The 19586-nt window shown below is 33.6% G+C and overlaps 1 protein-coding gene across 1 annotated transcript in view; it reads left to right on the top strand.

Moving 5' to 3' along the window:
- Positions 1 to 19586, top strand: part of LOC145283670 (anaphase-promoting complex subunit 4-like) — a 213306-nt gene that overhangs the window by 28995 nt on the left and 164725 nt on the right. Inside the window, exons 8-13 of the mRNA XM_080132681.1 lie at positions 1321 to 1428; positions 3582 to 3665; positions 6357 to 6455; positions 9247 to 9317; positions 17774 to 17816; positions 19250 to 19323. Coding sequence (XP_079988807.1) covers positions 1321 to 1428; positions 3582 to 3665; positions 6357 to 6455; positions 9247 to 9317; positions 17774 to 17816; positions 19250 to 19323 — 479 coding nt within the window. The remainder of the gene's footprint in view (positions 1 to 1320; positions 1429 to 3581; positions 3666 to 6356; positions 6456 to 9246; positions 9318 to 17773; positions 17817 to 19249; positions 19324 to 19586) is intronic.

Raw genomic sequence — 19586 nt, 5'->3', positions numbered from 1 at the left:
GTATGGTGAATGTATTGGATGGTAAAGCAAAAGGTTGCGTAATAATGACGAAAACATGCCGGTATATATCAGCGAAGGAATACAATTTATTTACATGAATATACATGAAAAATATTAAGAGATAGAAAGAATAAGAGTTTGTTACTTGTGATTGATGAGGGGCTGACGGATAGTCAGGTAAGCTGGTTGGTGGCCGATGCCACTAGAGCGGTTCTTGATTACATATTGACTGGTCGAGCGTTCAGCGGAAAAGAGAGAGAAATATGAGAAACAGGAAGTCACATGGCTGTGTCACTCTTTTGAGTTAAAGGGCAACAATCGAGTTAGCCTGGGAATTTCCATTCCCACATACCCGCCCTTATACCTAGCAGCTGTGTTCCGAAATTCATAATGCTTGCTTAATTTGTTTAGAGATGAATCCTATGAATAGAAATATATAATCATAAACAAATACCTAACTTTATAAGATTTTCCCCCAAAATATAAACTTGAATTTGAAAATTGAAAAAAACACCGTCAGTCCTTCTCAGCTTACCCAAATATTGGGTCTTTTATATGCCACAAGTATATAGCAAGTATTGACACTTTTATAAGTATTATTTGAGAAGCTTAATTTGTGATTAATGCAGTGTATTTTACACTCATTGCTAGCTGCACTGATATACAATTTTATGTCATTGGTATTCTTTGACGGTAGATTTGTATCAATTCTATTAATCTTTGATTTCTTCTTGGCACTTGACTGTAAGCAGTGCTGGATCAGGAGTAGTACATTTAGAGATTATGCAACCCATGCTTCATAATAAGCTCTTTTTCGTGTCAGCGTTCTAATATGAGATACTCATTGTCACTCAAAGGTTGAAGAAAGCCAGTAAAATGTAAAGAAAACTGTAAATCAGACAGGTACCAAATTTGAATGCTTTGTTTCCTAGGCCTGGATTCCTTGAACCTCTGACATCGAGCAACTGACCTACTAAACACACAACATTATTAACTATCTTGATTTTCAGGTATCTAACATAAATAAACATATCTACAAAGTCAGAAAGCAGCACAGCTCCCATGATTTTCAGAAACAGTTTTTCAGGTTCAAAATTGCTGAAGTATGCAACAAACTGCCTTCATCAGTTATTTGCTTCTGAGACACTGCATCCTTGGTTAAACCTTCATGCTTCCTAAAATCTGTCCAAACTACACCTGATGTTTCCTTTCCATATGCATGCACTTTTACTGAGTTGTACTGCATTGTTATTTATATAATAAAAATCATTTGGTTTTTTTTTTTCCCTATTGTTTTTAAGTTTTTGAATTGTGTTTCAGAAGCGTCAAGTTAAATCGGCCATGATTTCCCAAGATCTTTTTACACTCTGGTTGGTTTTGGAAGTTAATGAAGAAGAATCAGACACATTCCATTATTATCTGTTATCGGTAAGTGATAACAACAACATATTTTACTATCCCCCCCCCCGGAAATGTACCAACAACAAAACCCATTTAGGGAATCAAATAGTTGTATACAGCATCAGTCCTAAATCTATAATACACAGGGCCTCCATTAAAAGCTGAATTTTTGCTGGAGAGTAGGAAGCGCACCTTGGGTTTACTTTCAGCAGCCTCTTGCTTCCCTTATTCTGTCTTTTAGTCCTCACATTCCATGAGTGATGTTTCTGACAAAGGAGATAGAATTGTTGTGGGTCTGAATCCAACCAGATAACATTTATTGTTGGTTAGGTTTTGACCTTGAAATTTTTTTTTTATCACTTTACATCAAGTGGCTTCATGCTTTGTTTGGAGTGATTTCCATAAAATAAAAAAAACAAAAAAATAAAAATGTAATTTTTTTTTTTTTTGTAACCAATAAAAATCAGAATTATCCAATTTTATAACATTTCCAGCATCATTTTGCATAATAATTGATATTCACTAATGGGCTGGGACATTGGAGTTCAATCCTTGATCAAGTTGTACCAAAGATTAAGAATAACAAGGGTATTTGATACCTCCTTGCTGAACATTCAGCATTATAAGTTCAAAATCAAGGGTAAGTGGAGGAATCCAGAGAAATAAATGGCATCCTCTCTTGGCCTAGTAACTTATGAAAAGGGAGCCTTTGGGTTGCCCTCAACTACTGTGTATCTATTTATTTAAAATAATTTTATATATATTTTGTATAAGTTTTCAAATTTAACATCAATATCAAATATATGCTCCCACCGGTTGCACACTTTTGCTATGTTGATAAGATTATATAATTGTGAAAGAACTACATACTATATGTAGTTATAGCAACATCAATTGTTTTGAACTATTGTAATAATTTCCAATGCTATTGATAATGTTTAACCATTCATTTATTTATGTTTTATTATTGGTATGAATTTATGTTTTGAAACATGACATAAATCATATGACATCACATCAAAGCTGTAATTATTTCATTAAGGCAACGTTTTAAGCTCTATTTATAAAAAAAGTCAAAATAGGTCAGTTGGTACAATGTCAGACTGAAGATCTCAAGATTTCGATTTCTACTCATGGCATCTGCTTTATTTGTTGAAGATTTATTATTTTTATTTTCCTGCTTTCCAGGAAGTTAGACACAAAGTCAAGTACAGGTTTTAATGGAAGTGTTTCAGTGGAATGAACTGGATTTGAACTTGGCACAGCCAGGTTTTCAGTTCAAGTTGTTTACCACTTAGCCACAATCTCCCTCTGTCCCAGTAATTTATTATTAATGCAATATTCTCCATTTCTAAAGGTAGCTTAAGTCTCTGATATTTCAAAATCAGACAAGTTTCACAATTTATTAATTATGTTTAAAAGGTGGATAAAGTTTCTATTTATATGTGAAAAATATTGAATGTAATAATTTCAAGCGATAAGGTGTTCTGAAATAGTGCTGAGCCGAATTTTTTGTTAACATTACATTGAATGTAACAGTTTGAAGCATTCCACAATGTATTTATTATGTTTAAAACAATTGTGATTGATGAAGAGACAAACAGATAAAATATCTATTTATAAAAGATAATGAGTAGAATTTGAACAGAATTTATGTTTAAACCAAATTAATGCGCACATATTAATTTTTTTTTTAAAAATATGTTGTTGCTGCTAAAAAGTGAGTATATAATTTTTTCTCCTAACATTATATATGAATAACTTTTATTTTAGTAAGTTATTGTTCCTTACTTTTCCATTTTTTTTTTTTTTTTTACAGCTGTCTTGCTTTGTTCCTATTAAATGAAAATTAAACATAATGGCTCCCTGGCAACGTCCTTTCTATAATTATAATGAGTTATTTCCCACAAACTCCTAGGAATTTTCCATAATTCCTTTTTAGGTTAATTTGTACTGCATCACTGCCTGACATCAACTGCCACTTAAATCTACATTTAGAACAAGTCTCTTCTAACATGTGATACAGCTTGACCAATTGGACGATTTGGCATATCTCAATACCCCCCCCCCCCTTTATAACAGTGATTCAGCTAAATTTGTGATTTGAGATAAAATTCTACTTAAACATCTTCATAAAATCGGAGTTTGTTGTATTTTTCTTTCTTTTTTTTTTTTTTTAGATAGATACAACGCTGTTGGCTTCTCGGCATAAAGAACTTCGACTTCTTGCGCTCAAATATGCTGAACTGTCTTCTCTTTTAGAAGTAAGTATGAAGAAAAAGGTTTTGTTTTTTTTATTATTTGCAGGGGGTCGTCTATGTATGTATGTCTATACATGTGGTCGTGTCCCTTCCAGTGTGTGTATATATATGTATTTCGATAAAGTCACCATACAATTTTTTTTCTGTTTCTGGTCTTTTCTGGTGATGCTTTCTTGCTGTTATTATTGTTCATTTTTGTTTTTTTAATATAAGGCAAATTTTGAACAAATACTCAAGATACTTCTCTTACATTTATCCGAGGATAATTATAGCATATGTGGTACTTTTTCAAGTTATAAACCCAACCTGTATTTTGTCTTTGTTTTTCTGATGACTTATTTGCTGCTAAATTATTCTCTCAACCACTTTCATGGGCTTTTATGTCAACTTTAATTACTTTTATCCAAAGCTCCTCTTTATTTTTATATAGGGGAAATTCAGGACAAGCACCAACGTTTGTAAATTAACTTTATTTTGTAATAATCTTAAAATAAATCTCATTGTGCACACTTTAACACTAACCCTAATCTTTATAACTTGTAGATGTTTTGAATAACAAACATAATTGTGTGGCCGGAGGTTGATTACGGAGTTGGTGAGGCTCATGATAATGAAAATGAAGAAAGTTTTTTATTTCGAGAACAGTATAGTTGCTCTTACCATTCATGTCAGTCCTGCATAGAAAACAACCAATAAATTAAAAGTAGCTAATATCTGCTTGACAAATTAAAAGAGTGGTGATAATAATACTGAAACTTATATATTAAATGTTTGTGATACTGATTTCTATTGTTTATGGAGGAACCCCTTTTAATGTTTCAGTTTGGGGGAAGATTTCTGGGGAGAGTCAGTTTTAGAGGAACATTTTAAATGAAAACTTTTTTTGAGTATTAAATGTGAGAGAGAGAGAGCGCACGAGCAATGATAGATGATAAACACAAACAAAATAACAGATTCAAAAGCATAAGTTCACGAATGAAGTGTTTAATATATATTTAAAAATGTAAGTTTACATAGAAATGCAAGCATAGAAAATGTGTTCATATTTTAGGAGCTCTTGCAGAGTAAAGAGGATTCATATGCTAAGATAATTAGAAAATTTGAATCAAACATTTGAAGATTGTGAATTATCCATGTGTCTAAAAAATCGAAATCAAAACTTATGCACTCAGTTAGAAAAATGCATTTGATTAAATTGTTTTAAAAAAAAATATAAGCACAAACAAAATGAGTTCAAAAACATAAATTCACAATAAAGATATTTTATGTGTGTTTAAAATGGAAGTTTGCATAGAGAGGAAAACAGAATATTTGTTTATATTTTCAGAGTCCTGAGATATCAAAGAAGCCCGAGTCGATAATTTAAATTATTCACCTGTCTGAAAAATTCTAATCAAAACTTCCCCACTCAATTACAGAAATTAGATTTGATTGAAAGTTATTAATAAGAGTCAACATTCATTTGTTTTCATTGTAGAAAGCTACGTGAGAAATGTTAGAAGTATTGAAATAAGTTTATACATTTGTTTTTGGGGAACAGATGACAGTGTGAAAGAGTTAATGTATTGCGTTTATATGTGTGCATTAGTGTCAGAGTATGTATGCTTATAACTGTGTGCATGAGTTGAGAAATTATTATTTAGCTTTCCCCATTGCTTTTCAGAGGGGCAAGGGAAGTTGGTGCAAAGTAGATGTCAGCTTTGCATTGGATTTTGGTTCCAAACTTTTTATTGAAAGAATCTTGCATTTTATGCGCTCTTGGTAAATCAAAACAGCAGATTTGATAAATTCAGAGTAATGCATTTGATTGGCTTACAATATTTGTTTTATTTTATTAATTTAAAATCTATTAAAAGCAAATGGTTAATGGTCTTTTTGGTTCCCCGACAAAAGGAGGGTGGACCTTGTCCGTTCATCCGTCTGCACTTTTCTCAATAACTACGCCTTGGAATTTTTTGAAATTTGCACAAACATTAAATATGATATGGATAAAAAAGTAACAACGGATTTTCTGGGAAAACTCTGGTTGCCTCCCTAGGGGTGCCTTTCATGTTAAAATGGCTAAAATTGACACTTTTGTGCTTATTAAAAAAAAATTGATGCCTTAGATTTTTATAAAAGTTTCTGAAAAGTTGTAACTAACTGATTTCTATATAATTTTGTTTGTCTATAGGTCGCAATAACTCTTGGGTGTGCCCCAGGGTTCTTTTAGGGCTAATAAAAACACTCCATTTTTGGGACTATTTTACCATATTTGTCCCAAATTTTCTATGTATGTCTATTTAGCAGTTTTGCATGGTGCTGAACTCAAATTTAAATATGTTAAGGCCTTACGGACTTTTGGGGCTAAATGGAGGGTGCAAATGATGGACTTAGTTATTTCTTTTTTTTGCATGGTGCAGAACTCAAATTTGCATATATTAATGCCTAAAACTGGACTGTTTATTCACTTTCACCAGGATTTGACGTCCCCTGGGGACTTTTAGGGCTAAATGGGAGGGGGGCAAATGCTAAATTTATTCATTATTTTTATGCCTCGTTCACTGTGCACTTACGGGGGACCATGGTTCACTTGTTTTATTAATTTAGGTGGATGTGTGCATGGAACCGTTTGCGAAGAAACAAATTTAATCATTTTCATTTTTGGCATCAAAGAATAATCTTTGTTACATGTTTTCTATCTTTCTATTTCAGTATCTCAATTCAACCATTCAACAGATGACAGAAGCCTGGGAAGATATACTCATGGAAATGGATGCCAAGCTTTTAAAGTTTGCTGAAGAGAAAAAAAAGGTGGTGTAACAATTTCACTGTTATTGACAACAAAAATTATGATGCCAATAATTATGTTTACCTTGCTATCAGTATATTTCTATACTAATATTATTAGCAATGCATATATTAATCTTTTTGTTTATATAAACACTAGCGGGGGGGGGGGGGTACCCGGCGTTGCCCAGGTGTTTGGAGGTGTGTATGTGTGTTAAAAAAAAAAGTTTTAGTAGGAAGGTAGGATTTAACCCCAAAGTCTTAACGCGGAGGTGGAAACAAAAGCCAACCACTTAACCATCTCGGCCACGAGTGAGAGAAATTGGTTAGCTTGAGAGGTAGTTACCTTGAAACCTGCATGTATGTAGATTACTGTTTTAAAAATAATAAAAAAATAAATTAAAAAAAATGTTATATAAGTCCAAATAAATTATGGGCAACTTTTTAAGTAAATAAAAATGAGCCTTAAGGCGAAGCCACTATTTAACCGTATTTATCATTAAAAAAAAAAATCAACAAGAAATCTAAATTTGTAAATGATAAAAATAAACAGTAAAATCATCTAGGAGTTTATGGCATAATGGTTAAACACATTGGACTATATATATATATATATAAATATATATATATAAATAAGAAAACAATCCTTTCTAAATCAAAACAGAACTAAATAAAAACAGCTTATTTTGGATAAGTAATGAGCTCAACATTCTGTAGGATAGAATAATGTCAATGATAAAATGTACTTAATTTAACACTTTACTGCAGTTTCACAGTATTCCTGATGATTGAAAATGTCTCTAGTCGGTATAAAAAGGAAAAGCAATTTTCAATTTGATGCCAGTTGAAGACACTTCTGATAATTATTTATTTTACTAAATTGTTAAAGCTAAATACATTTTATCATATATATGGAAAAGTCAATTCTGAAGTTCAATGTTTTGAAAAAAATGTTATGTTTCTGTATATGACTGCTGATAAGTGTTGCCTTGAAACATCTGTAAACAACTTGACTACTGTTGTGCATACTCTCTGCATGGAGTTTGATTTGAAAATGATTTAAATAATCAAAAAGTAGGTACATATATAAATATATTAGCTTTATTCTTAGTAACGTTTTTTTTTTATTCATGACCCCCTAACAATCCTTTTATCAAATCATTTCGTCATTAGGAATGATTTTCAAGACATGTTACCTTAGTTAAATGTGGAAGTTGGACCCTGCTAACCACCCCCTCCCTGACTTTCCGTTGCGGACAGATGCCACACTAGAAGATCTGAAAATCACCCCTTTTCAGGTGTATGCTATCATAAAAATCCTTGACACTTCAAAAGAATGTGGACCTGATCTCATCCCGGCTGTGCTATTAAAAAAATGCTCTGCCGAAGTAGCTCCAGTTCTCTCCAAACTTTACAACAAATTCCTTAATAAATCTTGCTTTCCGAACTGCTGGAAAACTGCTTCTGTGGTACCAGTTTTTAAGAATTCTGGCGAAAGAACTGACCCATTAAATAATCGCCCCATTAACCTCTTCCCACTTTTCGCCAAAATATTTGAGTCCATAATTTATCAAGCTCTAGTCCATCATCTTACAGATGCTAAACTTCTGACTGACCAACAATATGAATTTAGGCAAGCCCGTTTCACAGCAGATATCCTAACTGTAATCTCTAAACGTATATACCATTCACTGGATAAAGCAGGGGAGGGTAGAGTGGTAGCTCTAGATATATCTAAGGCTTTTGACAGGGTATTGCATGAAGGTCTTCTCAGGAAAATCAGATCAAACATTATCTATGGAAATGGCAGAAACACTAGAGGATGACCCCCAATCTGTAGTGGAATGGAGACAAAAATGGATGGTCACATTCAATGCTGCCAAGACTAAACTTGTTTCCTTCAATAATTACAAGAACCCTTCTCTATCACCAATAGCAATGGCCAAAGATCCATTAACTGAAAGTACATCTTTTAAACTCCTCGGCCTAACATTCACAGGAAACAAGAGTTGGAACAATTACATTGAGAGCATTGCCAGGACCGCTGCGAGAAAGGTAGGCTCTCTCTACCGTGCTAGAAAGCTACTAATGCCCGAAAGTATCCTGTACCTCTATAAGGCCACCATTCGCCCATGTATGGAATATTGTTGTCATATTTGGGCCGGTGCATCTGCTACTAGTCTCTCACTCCTAGACAAGGTCCAAAAGAGAGTCTCCAACCTGATAGGTCCTGGACTGTCATCTAAGCTTCAGCCTCTGTCCCACCGACGAAATGTTGCATCCCTCTGCCTGTTCTACAAGTATTTTAATGGTGAATGCTCTGACGAACTGCAAGCACTTGCGCCCCCACGACGTAAATACCCTCAACAAACCTGACAAGCAGCTAAATCCCACGCCTACACAGTAGAGATCCCTAGATGTAAGGAAGCTTTTTACTCCAGTAGTTTCTTCCCCAGAACCGCTAGACTTTGGAACTCCTTTCCGGGTCCCTGCTTCCCCAACTGTACTGACATGCAGAAGTTCAAGTGTAACATGAACCGACATCTTGCTGCCCAACTCTCTACATAGTATCCCAGTAGCTCATGTCCCTGATAGTAGCCCCCTACACCAAAGTGGCAATTTGCCTTGTTTGGGGTGAAAATGTAATTAAAAAAAATATATCCTGCAATGAATGATAAAGATTATTAACAAAATAGGAAAACCATGGATTCAGAAAATAAAAACATTAAAAAATCTTTTTTCTAATGATGTTATTCTTTCTTTTTTTTTTTTTTAATGGTGTCATTGATTACTTATATTTCCACTCTGTTCACAGTGTAAAAATACTCGATCAGCTGTCTCAGTTTCTACAGACTTTTTGGAAATGCTGCTGATGGGAAAGGCAAGGTAAAAAAAAAATATTTCTGTTGCTTTTTTTTTTTTTTCTTGTATCGCATACAGACTTAGTTCTTTAAACATTTATTTAATTTTAAAACCATACCATAACTAAAGATTTTGTACTGTTCACTTGCGTCTCCAATTTGCTGCCTTCCTCCCTTCACCATTGCAAATACATATTTCTGAAAAGTAAACATTGTAGAATACTTTTTTTACAATAATTATGCAGTTAATTTGAACAGCACGCTTTTAGAGAATGAAGGGTTTATTTGAGTTGCACACTGTCCATCCCACCACAATTTCCTGTAGCTGTGATCATCCCAAGATGGCAGTCTTCACCAATGAGGGATGAGGTGCAGAAAATAAAGACACTTAATCTCCAAAATCTGTCAATTTAACAGATTTTAATTTAGAAAACCAAACAATGTTGTATAATTTTTTATTAAATGAATAAAATTATTATTATTTTTTTCTGAGACTTTTAATGTAAGACACCGTTTTGAAAGAAGACTTTCTTCTTACGCAGAATTCTCAGAAAAAACAAATGATTTTATTCATTTAATAAAAAATTATATAACATCATTTGGTTTTCTAATATTTTCAAAGTAACCTTATGAAATAATGTTTACAAAGATGTGACCAAACTCTTTCTATTTAAATTATCATTTAATTAGACCATATCATATCTTTCATCGTTGATCGCTTCTCCAAAACTGTCTCTAAATACACACCAAAGTCCCATCATCTCTCAATATATGATGCCATGTCTGCTCACTTCACACACTTCTTGTTTTGAATGTATTACTTCTACAGTCGATGTCACCTCATTGATCCTTCCTGACTTCTCTTTACATTATTTCTTAATTGCTAATATGTACTAGCTAGGATATCCACTAGTCACCCAACTCACTCTTATATTAAACACTTGCATTCTGTTCAAATTTCTATATAAAATCAACAAATAAATTATTTGCTGCAAATTCTCTATAATTTTGTTATTTAAGTACAAAGAAATGTCTTTGTTATGTATTGTAATCATATTTTTTATGAAAATCACTCCAGACAAGATATGAAGCCAGTTTATGTAAGGAACTAAAAAAAAAAAAAATACTATTTCTTAGTAAAAAATTAGACAATGATAAGTGTTAAATGGGTAAATTTTGTCCCAGAAAACAGCAATTCTTTTTCATTTGTCAGAAACATTGTTCATGGCATGTGAAAACTAAGGGACAAAACAAAGGAAGCAAGAGCTACGAGGCTGTTGAAAATAAACCGGAGGTCCACTTTCTACTTCTCTAATGGTTTTTATCTCTTATAACATTTATGTGTCATTAGGTGCTATGTTGAATTTCTAATGTACTAGACTACCCGTGACGCGTTGGGTCAGTATGTTATATTAGCTATGGAATTAATGTATGAGCATGACACTTGTGACGTAAAGAAAATAGTTTTTTTGTGACATAACAGAAACATTTCTATGAAAGTATATTAAAATGAAAAAAAGAATATAGATAGATTTCTATGAGTCGTTATGTTTATACTTGTTTATTTTTGAAAAACAAAAAAACTTACAGCCATTGAATTATAAGTGGTTTGCCATACTTATAGGTAAATGTGCACTGAACAGATACCGTAATACTTAGTTAAATTCAAATTTTGATATACCTTTTTTAAATGAAATTGTTAGTTGAAGTACAGAATAATTAAAAACACTCTCCCCTTGTTAAGAATGGCTTTTGAAATAGAAAATGAAAATAAAATTTAACTTTTTTTTCATTTATTTCAAACAAATATTCATGACCCATTGGGTCAAATATTTAATTTATATGTTAATAATAAGGTCAATAAAACTAAGACAATGCAGAAATGAATGATGTAAAAAAAACAAAAGCAAAAAGTATTAACAATTGTTTATTTGGATAGTTTAAACATGAAAAAACAATTGGGACACTGAAAAATGTACACAGTAAAACAATGTTTTATTGTCGTGTTGATTATTTATTTGTAACGCATTTTAAAAGAAACATATTTTCAGGGTTATTTATTTATGTTGGTAGTGTAGAAGAAAATGTATGTTTTTAAGAAAGGTGTATTAAAAAATTGAGAATAAATTTAAAAAAAAAAAAAAGGCGGTGGGTAAATCGCCGTTCTGCAAAAGTAGCGATTTGTGTTTATTTGTTTATGCTGTTATGGGTTTATGTTTATGTACGCATGCGCAACTGGAAGTCGTAAACCGGATGTGTGGTTACAACACCCGTTACAAAGTCATTTGAGTTTTATAGTTATATAGATTTTCTTTATTGTTTTCATTGTTGGATTTACCTGACTAGGTAATCAAGTCACAAAGTTAATATCTCTATTGGTATATTATGTTCTTTGGTCTAGCCCTGATCTAACAGTGGAGGTTGAACTGCTGCTGACTGAATTATCTGTGTCTATCTATATCTTAGCTATTGTCATCTCTAACATTTGACTTTACTCTGCCAAACAAATCATAGCATCTTGGCATTTTCACAGACACTATTTAAGATTTGAAAATATATTTGTACTTTTGAAAAAAATCTTGAGGTTTTAGTCTTTTAGATTTGCTCTTTTCTGTGAGGGTTTTTTTATGTAGGAAATAATCCACCTTCCCAATTAGGACAAAAAATAAAATTTTCTCAGTTAAGTACTTCTTTCCTTGATCAAGGACAGAAGAAACACTACACTTTGAAATATTTATTTGGACAAAATATAAAAATACACAATGAACCAATTAGGCACAAGGTCATTCAAAAGTGTTGGGGATAATGGGTGTTGTTGGTCATCCTTACTCTCAAATACTTAAAATTGACTATCTTACTCTTAATCAGAAATATCTCAATCACCACAATACCACAGTCACTCCAAGGGCTGTCTTACTTAAGATAAACCCAAATTTGAACAAGTTTTATTGGATTATTTACAGTAATTACATTTCATTGGCAAGGGAATGGAGAATAAACAAAAACAACAAAAATTAGTTAGTAAGCTTGAGATGTAGTCGGCAGATCATTTTTTTTTAAAATGTGGTTTTAAGTAAAAACAACAGTACTTACTTAACTGTCATGTCGAAAATAGTAATATATTCAAAAATTAGGAAAATTCATCAAGTAGAAAATTATTTATAGTTAGAAGTAATTTATACAGAAAATTGGGAGAAATAGCATTTTCTCTAGATGTAAACATTTTGAAAATTGCGAATACAGGAGACATACTTAACTCCCTTTTCGCCAGTGTAATGGTTAACATATTCACTTAGCCTTGTAGCGATAGACTTTTTTTTACTAAAAACACAATAGCAATTGTTCTACTCAATTAATGTTTATAATTATTGGATATACTAGCGGGTGGGGGTGATGGGGACGCCCGGCTTTGACTGGTTATAAAATACACTTAAATATGATATTTTAATTGGTCCAGATTTCGTATATATTATTATAGTCATGATTTCAAAAGTAAAAAAAAAAGTATTTGGGTGCCATCAACTAGAATCGAAACCAAAATCAAAACTGTAGAATTCAAAGCTGGTGACGTTACCACTGTACCAACATAACACACATATGAACTGATTAAAAATTTAAAATTAACTAAGATGAATGTACAAAATGTATAACGATTTTTTTCAATTTTGACCCATTTTTTGACTATTTTAACCAACTAAAGGCCCATAAAAGAATGGCCCATAAAGAATCCACTCATTTAAGGCCCCTAGCGCCGCACTGTGACTTTTAGTTTCGGAGGAGATAGAGTTTGAAAATATGGAGACAGACATAGTGAGTTTTATAAATTAGATTACTATTTTTTACATGACAAGTAAGTACTGTTGTTTTTGCTTAAAACCATATATTTAAAAAAATTTATCTGTCAACTACATCTTAACAAGCACTGCAAGGTCTTCACAATCTTTTTCTAAATAACAGACCGCCCACTGTTTATCGGTTTGCCGAAAACAAGCAGGTCAATCTCTGAGTGGGAGTGAGATCTAAGTGTAGGTGAAAAGAAAGGAGAGAAGTTGTGAGGTGGGTGGAATCCTTCCAAGAGTGCATATTGAAGATAAAAGCCAAGAACAAAAAGAAATAAAAGTGGGGAATAGGAATCTTGAAGGCTTTCTATTACCAGAGAGGGAGTGGAGTTCATTTACTGTACTAGTTAAGAGTCTAGAAGCTTAAAAACTTACCCAAAGTGGCTGGGGTCCAACAGGACCTTGAACTGTGTGTATCATGCTTAGGCAGGGAACATGTACTCATATTTGACTCTTCTTCTCACAGACAAGCTTGCCACTCTTATCTACCATCGTTCAATCTCTGAGAAATGAAATCCTTTTCTATCACATCTGATCTTGACCTTCAGCTGGTGCTTGATGAATGCAATCAGATTCTGATCAGCAAAAGATTCAGTTCCTTGGTGCAACACCCATACTACCATCTGTGCTATAGCCAAGATTTTGAGAAACTTCATCCATCTCTTCCTGTCCCATGGCGAACTGACATTGTCGATAATGTAAGAAATGTTTAGTCGTCAAGAATGCTCAGGATCGATACGAGCTGTCACCTCGTTGACATATCTCCAGTACCATTGGAGTTCGGGACATTCAAAGATGAAAGTGTGCTTGATCATTTTGTCTTCAAATGAACCACAGTGATGACAATTGGGTGTCTCCACTCCACTATTCTGGCACTGTGTTGTATGGCATCGAGGGGCAATGCATACTAGGCAAGTTGCCAGGTGAATGAGAACTTAGAGTTGTTTAGATGACTCGTAGCTGGTGCCCAACTCCGTTCAGAGCAGATTTTACTTCGACCATCCCAGGCGTCCACAAAGCAGTTCATCAACAGCTTCCCTGACTAGTTTCCTGTATAATTCCTTTTTGAAAAGCTGTAAAGGTCATTGGACTGATGAAGCTTTTTTAGAGATGTGAAGACAAGAGGCTCTTGAAGGACTTGAGGTTTCTTGCAGGCAGGGGAAATACACCTAACCAGTAGAGGATGAGAGGAAAGACGTAAGTGGCGCGTGCCTTTGCTCTACCCCTTAAGGAATATTTCCTTTGAGCCAAGAGTTAATTGACGCTTTGACCTTTTGCTATACCTCTGACTAATTCCTCTCAACCTGGAAATCTGTTCCGAACAATATGCCAATGATTCAAACTGGGCCATTCGTTCAGCAGAAAAGAGCCAAAAGGGTCGTGACACCACTCCAGGTACCCAACCGCAGGCCCACTGACTTGCGGCAATTGATTTTAGCCTCTGTGATCATTTTGTAATGTGTGAGCACCTCTGTCACTGCCTCAATGTCTCAGAAGCATGACACAATGACGGTGATGTCATCGGCAAAAGTGGAGACCCTGCCTCACGATTCATCAGGCAATGTGATTTTAACACAAGCATGTACAGCAGAGGTGACAGCGGATAGCCCTGACGTACCGACTGGAAGATAACAAAGAATTGCGAATGCTTTCCATTGACTTGCCCCACTCCTGTTGATGCGCGGTACAGAATGGAGATCCATTTTAGGAATTCCAGTTTAAAACCGGCAGCCTCTGGTCGACCCTATCAAAAGTTTTGGACTGATCCAAATTGATTAGTGTGGCTTCCGTGTCATCTTTTATCCTTCCCTCTAGATATGGATCAGATGCAAGTTGTTTTGAATTGTTTAAAAAAAAAGACATGTCCGTGAAATTTGGCTTTAAAAAGGCCACTCTAGTAACTCTGGACAAGTATATGAGAGTGATCTACTTTTGATGTAGCCTTATTTTCAAAGATCATTATAATCAATATAATAAAGAATATTTAGCTGGCAATTATTTTTCTGTAAAGAGCACAGAGAATATTATTTTAAAAATAAATTGCTACAATTTTAAATAAATAAACGTATTTGTTTTACTTAAAGAATATTTAGCTGACAATAAAAATTATTTTTACAGAAGAAAAAAGCCGTTTCTATTTCCTAGCATTGACCCTGACAGACATTTATCCTTTCAAAAGGAATATTATTAATAATAGTAAATCATTATTATTAACAGTAAATTATTATTATTAACTTTAAACTGTACAGATTGATAAAGTACCGTGAAATTTCCATGATGTTCAGCTTGTTAACAAATACTTCATTTTTCTATGAAAATTGAAAGTAAAGAAATTATTTACTAAAATAAATTTTTTTTATGGTATTCTGATTTTTGGGTACAGTTTTAACCTCTTGTGGCTGAAATTAGAACTGTGTATATCACTTTTTTTTTAAATTCCATTTTCATCTCAAACAAGGCACAGTGCCAATTTGATGTAGGGGGCTACTATCAGGGACATAAGTTGCAGGGATATTATGTAGAGAGTTGAGCAGCAAGATATCTGTTCACATTACACTTTAACTTCTGCATGTCAGTACAGTTGGGAAGGCAGAATTGAGTTCCAAAGTCTAGCAGTTCTGGGGAAGAAACTATTAGAGTAGAAGGCTTTCTGACATCTAGGAATCTCTACTGTGTAGGAGTGGAATTTTGCTGCTTGTTGGGGGTATTTATGTTGAGGGGGGGGGTACAAGGGCTTGTAGTTTGTCGGAGCATCCACCATTAAAATACTTGTAAAACAGGCAAAGGTATGCAACATTTTGTTGATGGGACAGAGGCTGAAGTTTAGATGACAGTTCAGAACCTATCAGGTTGGTGACTCTCTTTTGAGAATCCTGTCCAGAAGTGAGAGACTAGTAGCAGATGCATCAGCCCAAATGTGGCAACAATATTCCATGGTGGCGTTGTAGAGATGCAGGATACTTTCAGGCCTAAGTAACTTTCTAGTTCGGTGGGATTCCCCCTCCAGATGATTTATCAGCTTCTCTTTTTCTCAGAAAAAAGCTAAATTTGTCATTGACATGTAAGTAGTTGATCCAATAAATAATGATGTCTCTCAGTGGCAGTAACAGATGTAGAGATGTTGATATTTTCATCTTCGTTCTCTTTGTGACTGAAATAATGGAAGTAATTTATGAAAACAAAAATAACTCCTTTATTTACTCTGGGTTTTGGTTTACTTTTTATAGCAATTTTCAGCAAGTATATAAAAATAAATTGCATCTACCTGCCTAACCCTCATAGGAATAATGGCAGTCTTGAAACCAGACATCCACTGACTTTTCCAATCAGGCAATTAAGAGGCAAAAACGAATCTTGCTTTTCTGTTGCATTGATTTTCTTGCTGTGATGCAATTTCCTGTATATATAACTCTAACATATAACTTAACCTCTAATGGAAAATCCCTTTTCATTATTAAATCTAACTTTATGTAAATTTTTCTATTTTTTTTTAACACTATTTTTTTTTTTTTTATTACTGAAGAAAAATGTTTAAAAAACTCAATTCAAAAACTAGACCTGATGCATTAGGATATACAGGGCTGTGGAGGCAGTATACAGAACATTTGACTCCGTTTCCTAGAATTTGGAAAGGTTTTGATTCCAGCTTCAAAAGTAAATCATTTGCTTTGATCATAATTTCACAGTCCTACCTGAAATGTCCCGATAAATTTGGCATTTTTACTGTTCATGAATGCATGAATGAACTCTTCATTAAATAATACTATTTCACTGTATGATGCTAACCTCGTCACATGATCAATAAGTAAGATGTTTTATACTGAATGAATGAATGCCATCAAACGAAAGTGAGAGGTGACTATGGTGAAGTGGATACTAATGTAAACTGATTGTAATGTTACATGTCAATACTTGGGACGGACACGTTGTATGCAGACAGTCGCAAAGAAACAAAGATGAGGAAAGAATTCGACTCACTCTTTTTTTCTGTGAAACAAGAAATTTATTTACAGGTACTTTCCAGAATAATGCCTTGTCTTTTGTTCAAAAGTTTCCTCATACTCCAATGTGCTTAACAAGACTCTGCTATGTCAAACACGTGATAGTCTGTCTTTGTCTGGCCATGTGTAGGATGCATCTTTTCCTGTCGCTCTCGGGCCACATGTATAACACATCTATCTCTCTCTCTTCTAATCTTTTTCTTTCCTTCGTCCTTGCTGTGATATCATATCGAAAACGGCTCAGTCATTTGCATGCAGCTACTGCTGCCAGTTGCACATCCATGCTCTGTAACATGATCTGGGGGTGTGCCAAGTTCAAATCCAGTCAGTTCCATTGCTCTACTTTCACTTATGGATGTTGGCAACTTTCATGTAAACTCTCTTGTAAGTATTTGATTCTAGAAAGAATTGGAGAAACTAATAACTGAATCAAGGCAGATAATATTTGTACTATGATGCTTCATGCAAATTTATGTTTAACTCAGTTAACTAAATGGAAAGCAGAAAAAAGCCTATATTATTTTTTATGTAGTTTAGAATTGTACAGACATTTATTTATTATGATTGCATAAACAGATATGCATTTGTATTTGTTTTGTTTTGACGTCAAGCAAAAATTTAAAGTCTGATATATTTTTCAGTGCTGAACTTCGTCTTTTCCTTCTTCATGAACTGACAGAAAAGGTAAGTTATTTTTTATATATATGACTAGCAGATTGATCCGGCATTGTCCAGATGTAATAATGGCACACATGATTATTATTGTTATTATTATTATTTTTTTGTTTTGAACATCTTTCATCATAAACATTGTTAAAAAAACTATGTGTGTGTGCATGCATATATATATATATATATATATATATATATTTCTTGGTTGTATTGATTGGTTTCCTAGATGTAAATTCAATGAAATTTGCGTGATTATTAAGAGTGCTCAATGTAGGACAGAGCTGGTGTGTAGTCTGTTTATTATACAAACATTATTGGTTACATATGTGCATACATGTTTCAGTGGAGTCCCAATTCAGAGGCAACACTTTATCAGACCAAAAAAGAATAAAAATTGAAACGGGTGTCAAGATTACCTTGGTTTTTATAAGATACTAAACTACCCGTGACCCGTTGGGTCAGTATGTTATATTAGCTATGGAATTCATGTATGAGCGTGACACTTGTGACGTAAAGAAAATATTTTTTTTTGACATAACAGAAACATTTCTATGAGCAGTAGGGTTTTTTTTTTTTTTTTTTTTTTTTTTGGAGGTGTGGTGGGGGAGGAGGTGCTGTGTTTAAGGTGTCATTAGTAGGGAGGTGATTCTTTTACCTTGGCAGTATTCATTGCTCTTGATTTAAAATTTCCCATATCTTAAGTTGTTTTTATGGTTGTATATCTTTTATTGGTGGTGACTTTAATTTCCTTTTTGACAAGTGTTATTTTTATTTATTTTTTATTTGCTTATTTATTTATTTTTTATTTATCGTTTTTTTATTCATTCGTTTTTAGTTTTCAGAGTAGGGTATGATTAAGCTGTACAGCTTAATCACATGAAACTGCACTGGGAAGTTTCATCAATGATTGCCTGGACCTTTTAGATGAACTCCTTGGTTCGGGTCTTCTTGGCGGTGTCCTTGGCCTTGGGCTTCTCTGATCTACCACCTCCAAATCGTCGTCTGATGTGTTAAACCATTCAGATCGGCATTTTGAGGGTACTGGCAATAGTCCTGTTGTCATAACTTGGGTCAGTAGAGAGCCTGAGTTGTACAGTGGCACATCTCCGATCTCGCTTGTTGAACATTGTGTCGCTTTCATGATAGAAGGCTCCTATCGCTTTTGGGATTTGTACACAACTGATCAACTGGTAGATGGTCTGCAACAAAAAAAGAAAACCGGTTTTCATCAAATGGAAATGGAATCACGTTCTCTTTTCTAGGGCGACAATTTTATCGTTCCACCCTTCATTAATCAGAAATGTATGGTAGAAAAATCGTCTTCACGTTATATAAAACATTAATAATTGTCGTGTCATCTGCAAGTTTTTTGTTTCAAATATTAGCATTTCAATTGTGAACTTACAATTTTTGTTCTTATAACCACATTTGTTTGTCTATTTCAGGGACTCAAAAAACTTGGGCTCTCAATAGAATCGTCCTATCTTAGTATACAGAAATTGGTGGCACGGCTTCAGAAGTATGTATTGACTATCATCTTTAAAAAAGATCATTATTAATTCTATATAAAGCTTCTTTGTGCTCTTTTAAAATAATAATACTTACTCCTTTTCATTCTCAAATTAAAACAGATGGATTTCAAATTAAAGTGAACGAAATACAATTTAGAACACATGAAATTTAATTTAGTTACAGACTAACTTTTATTCAAAAAGTTAAGAAAATATAAGTTTAAAAATTTTGAGAATAAAATTTATCTTCCATTATATAAGAGGCAATTGT

This window comes from Euprymna scolopes, chromosome 8, assembly GCF_053919585.1.
Source record: "Euprymna scolopes isolate OS-2025 chromosome 8, ASM5391958v1, whole genome shotgun sequence".
NCBI classification, from domain to species: domain Eukaryota; kingdom Metazoa; phylum Mollusca; class Cephalopoda; order Sepiida; family Sepiolidae; genus Euprymna; species Euprymna scolopes.
This window is presented reverse-complemented; position numbering and strand designations above follow the sequence as displayed.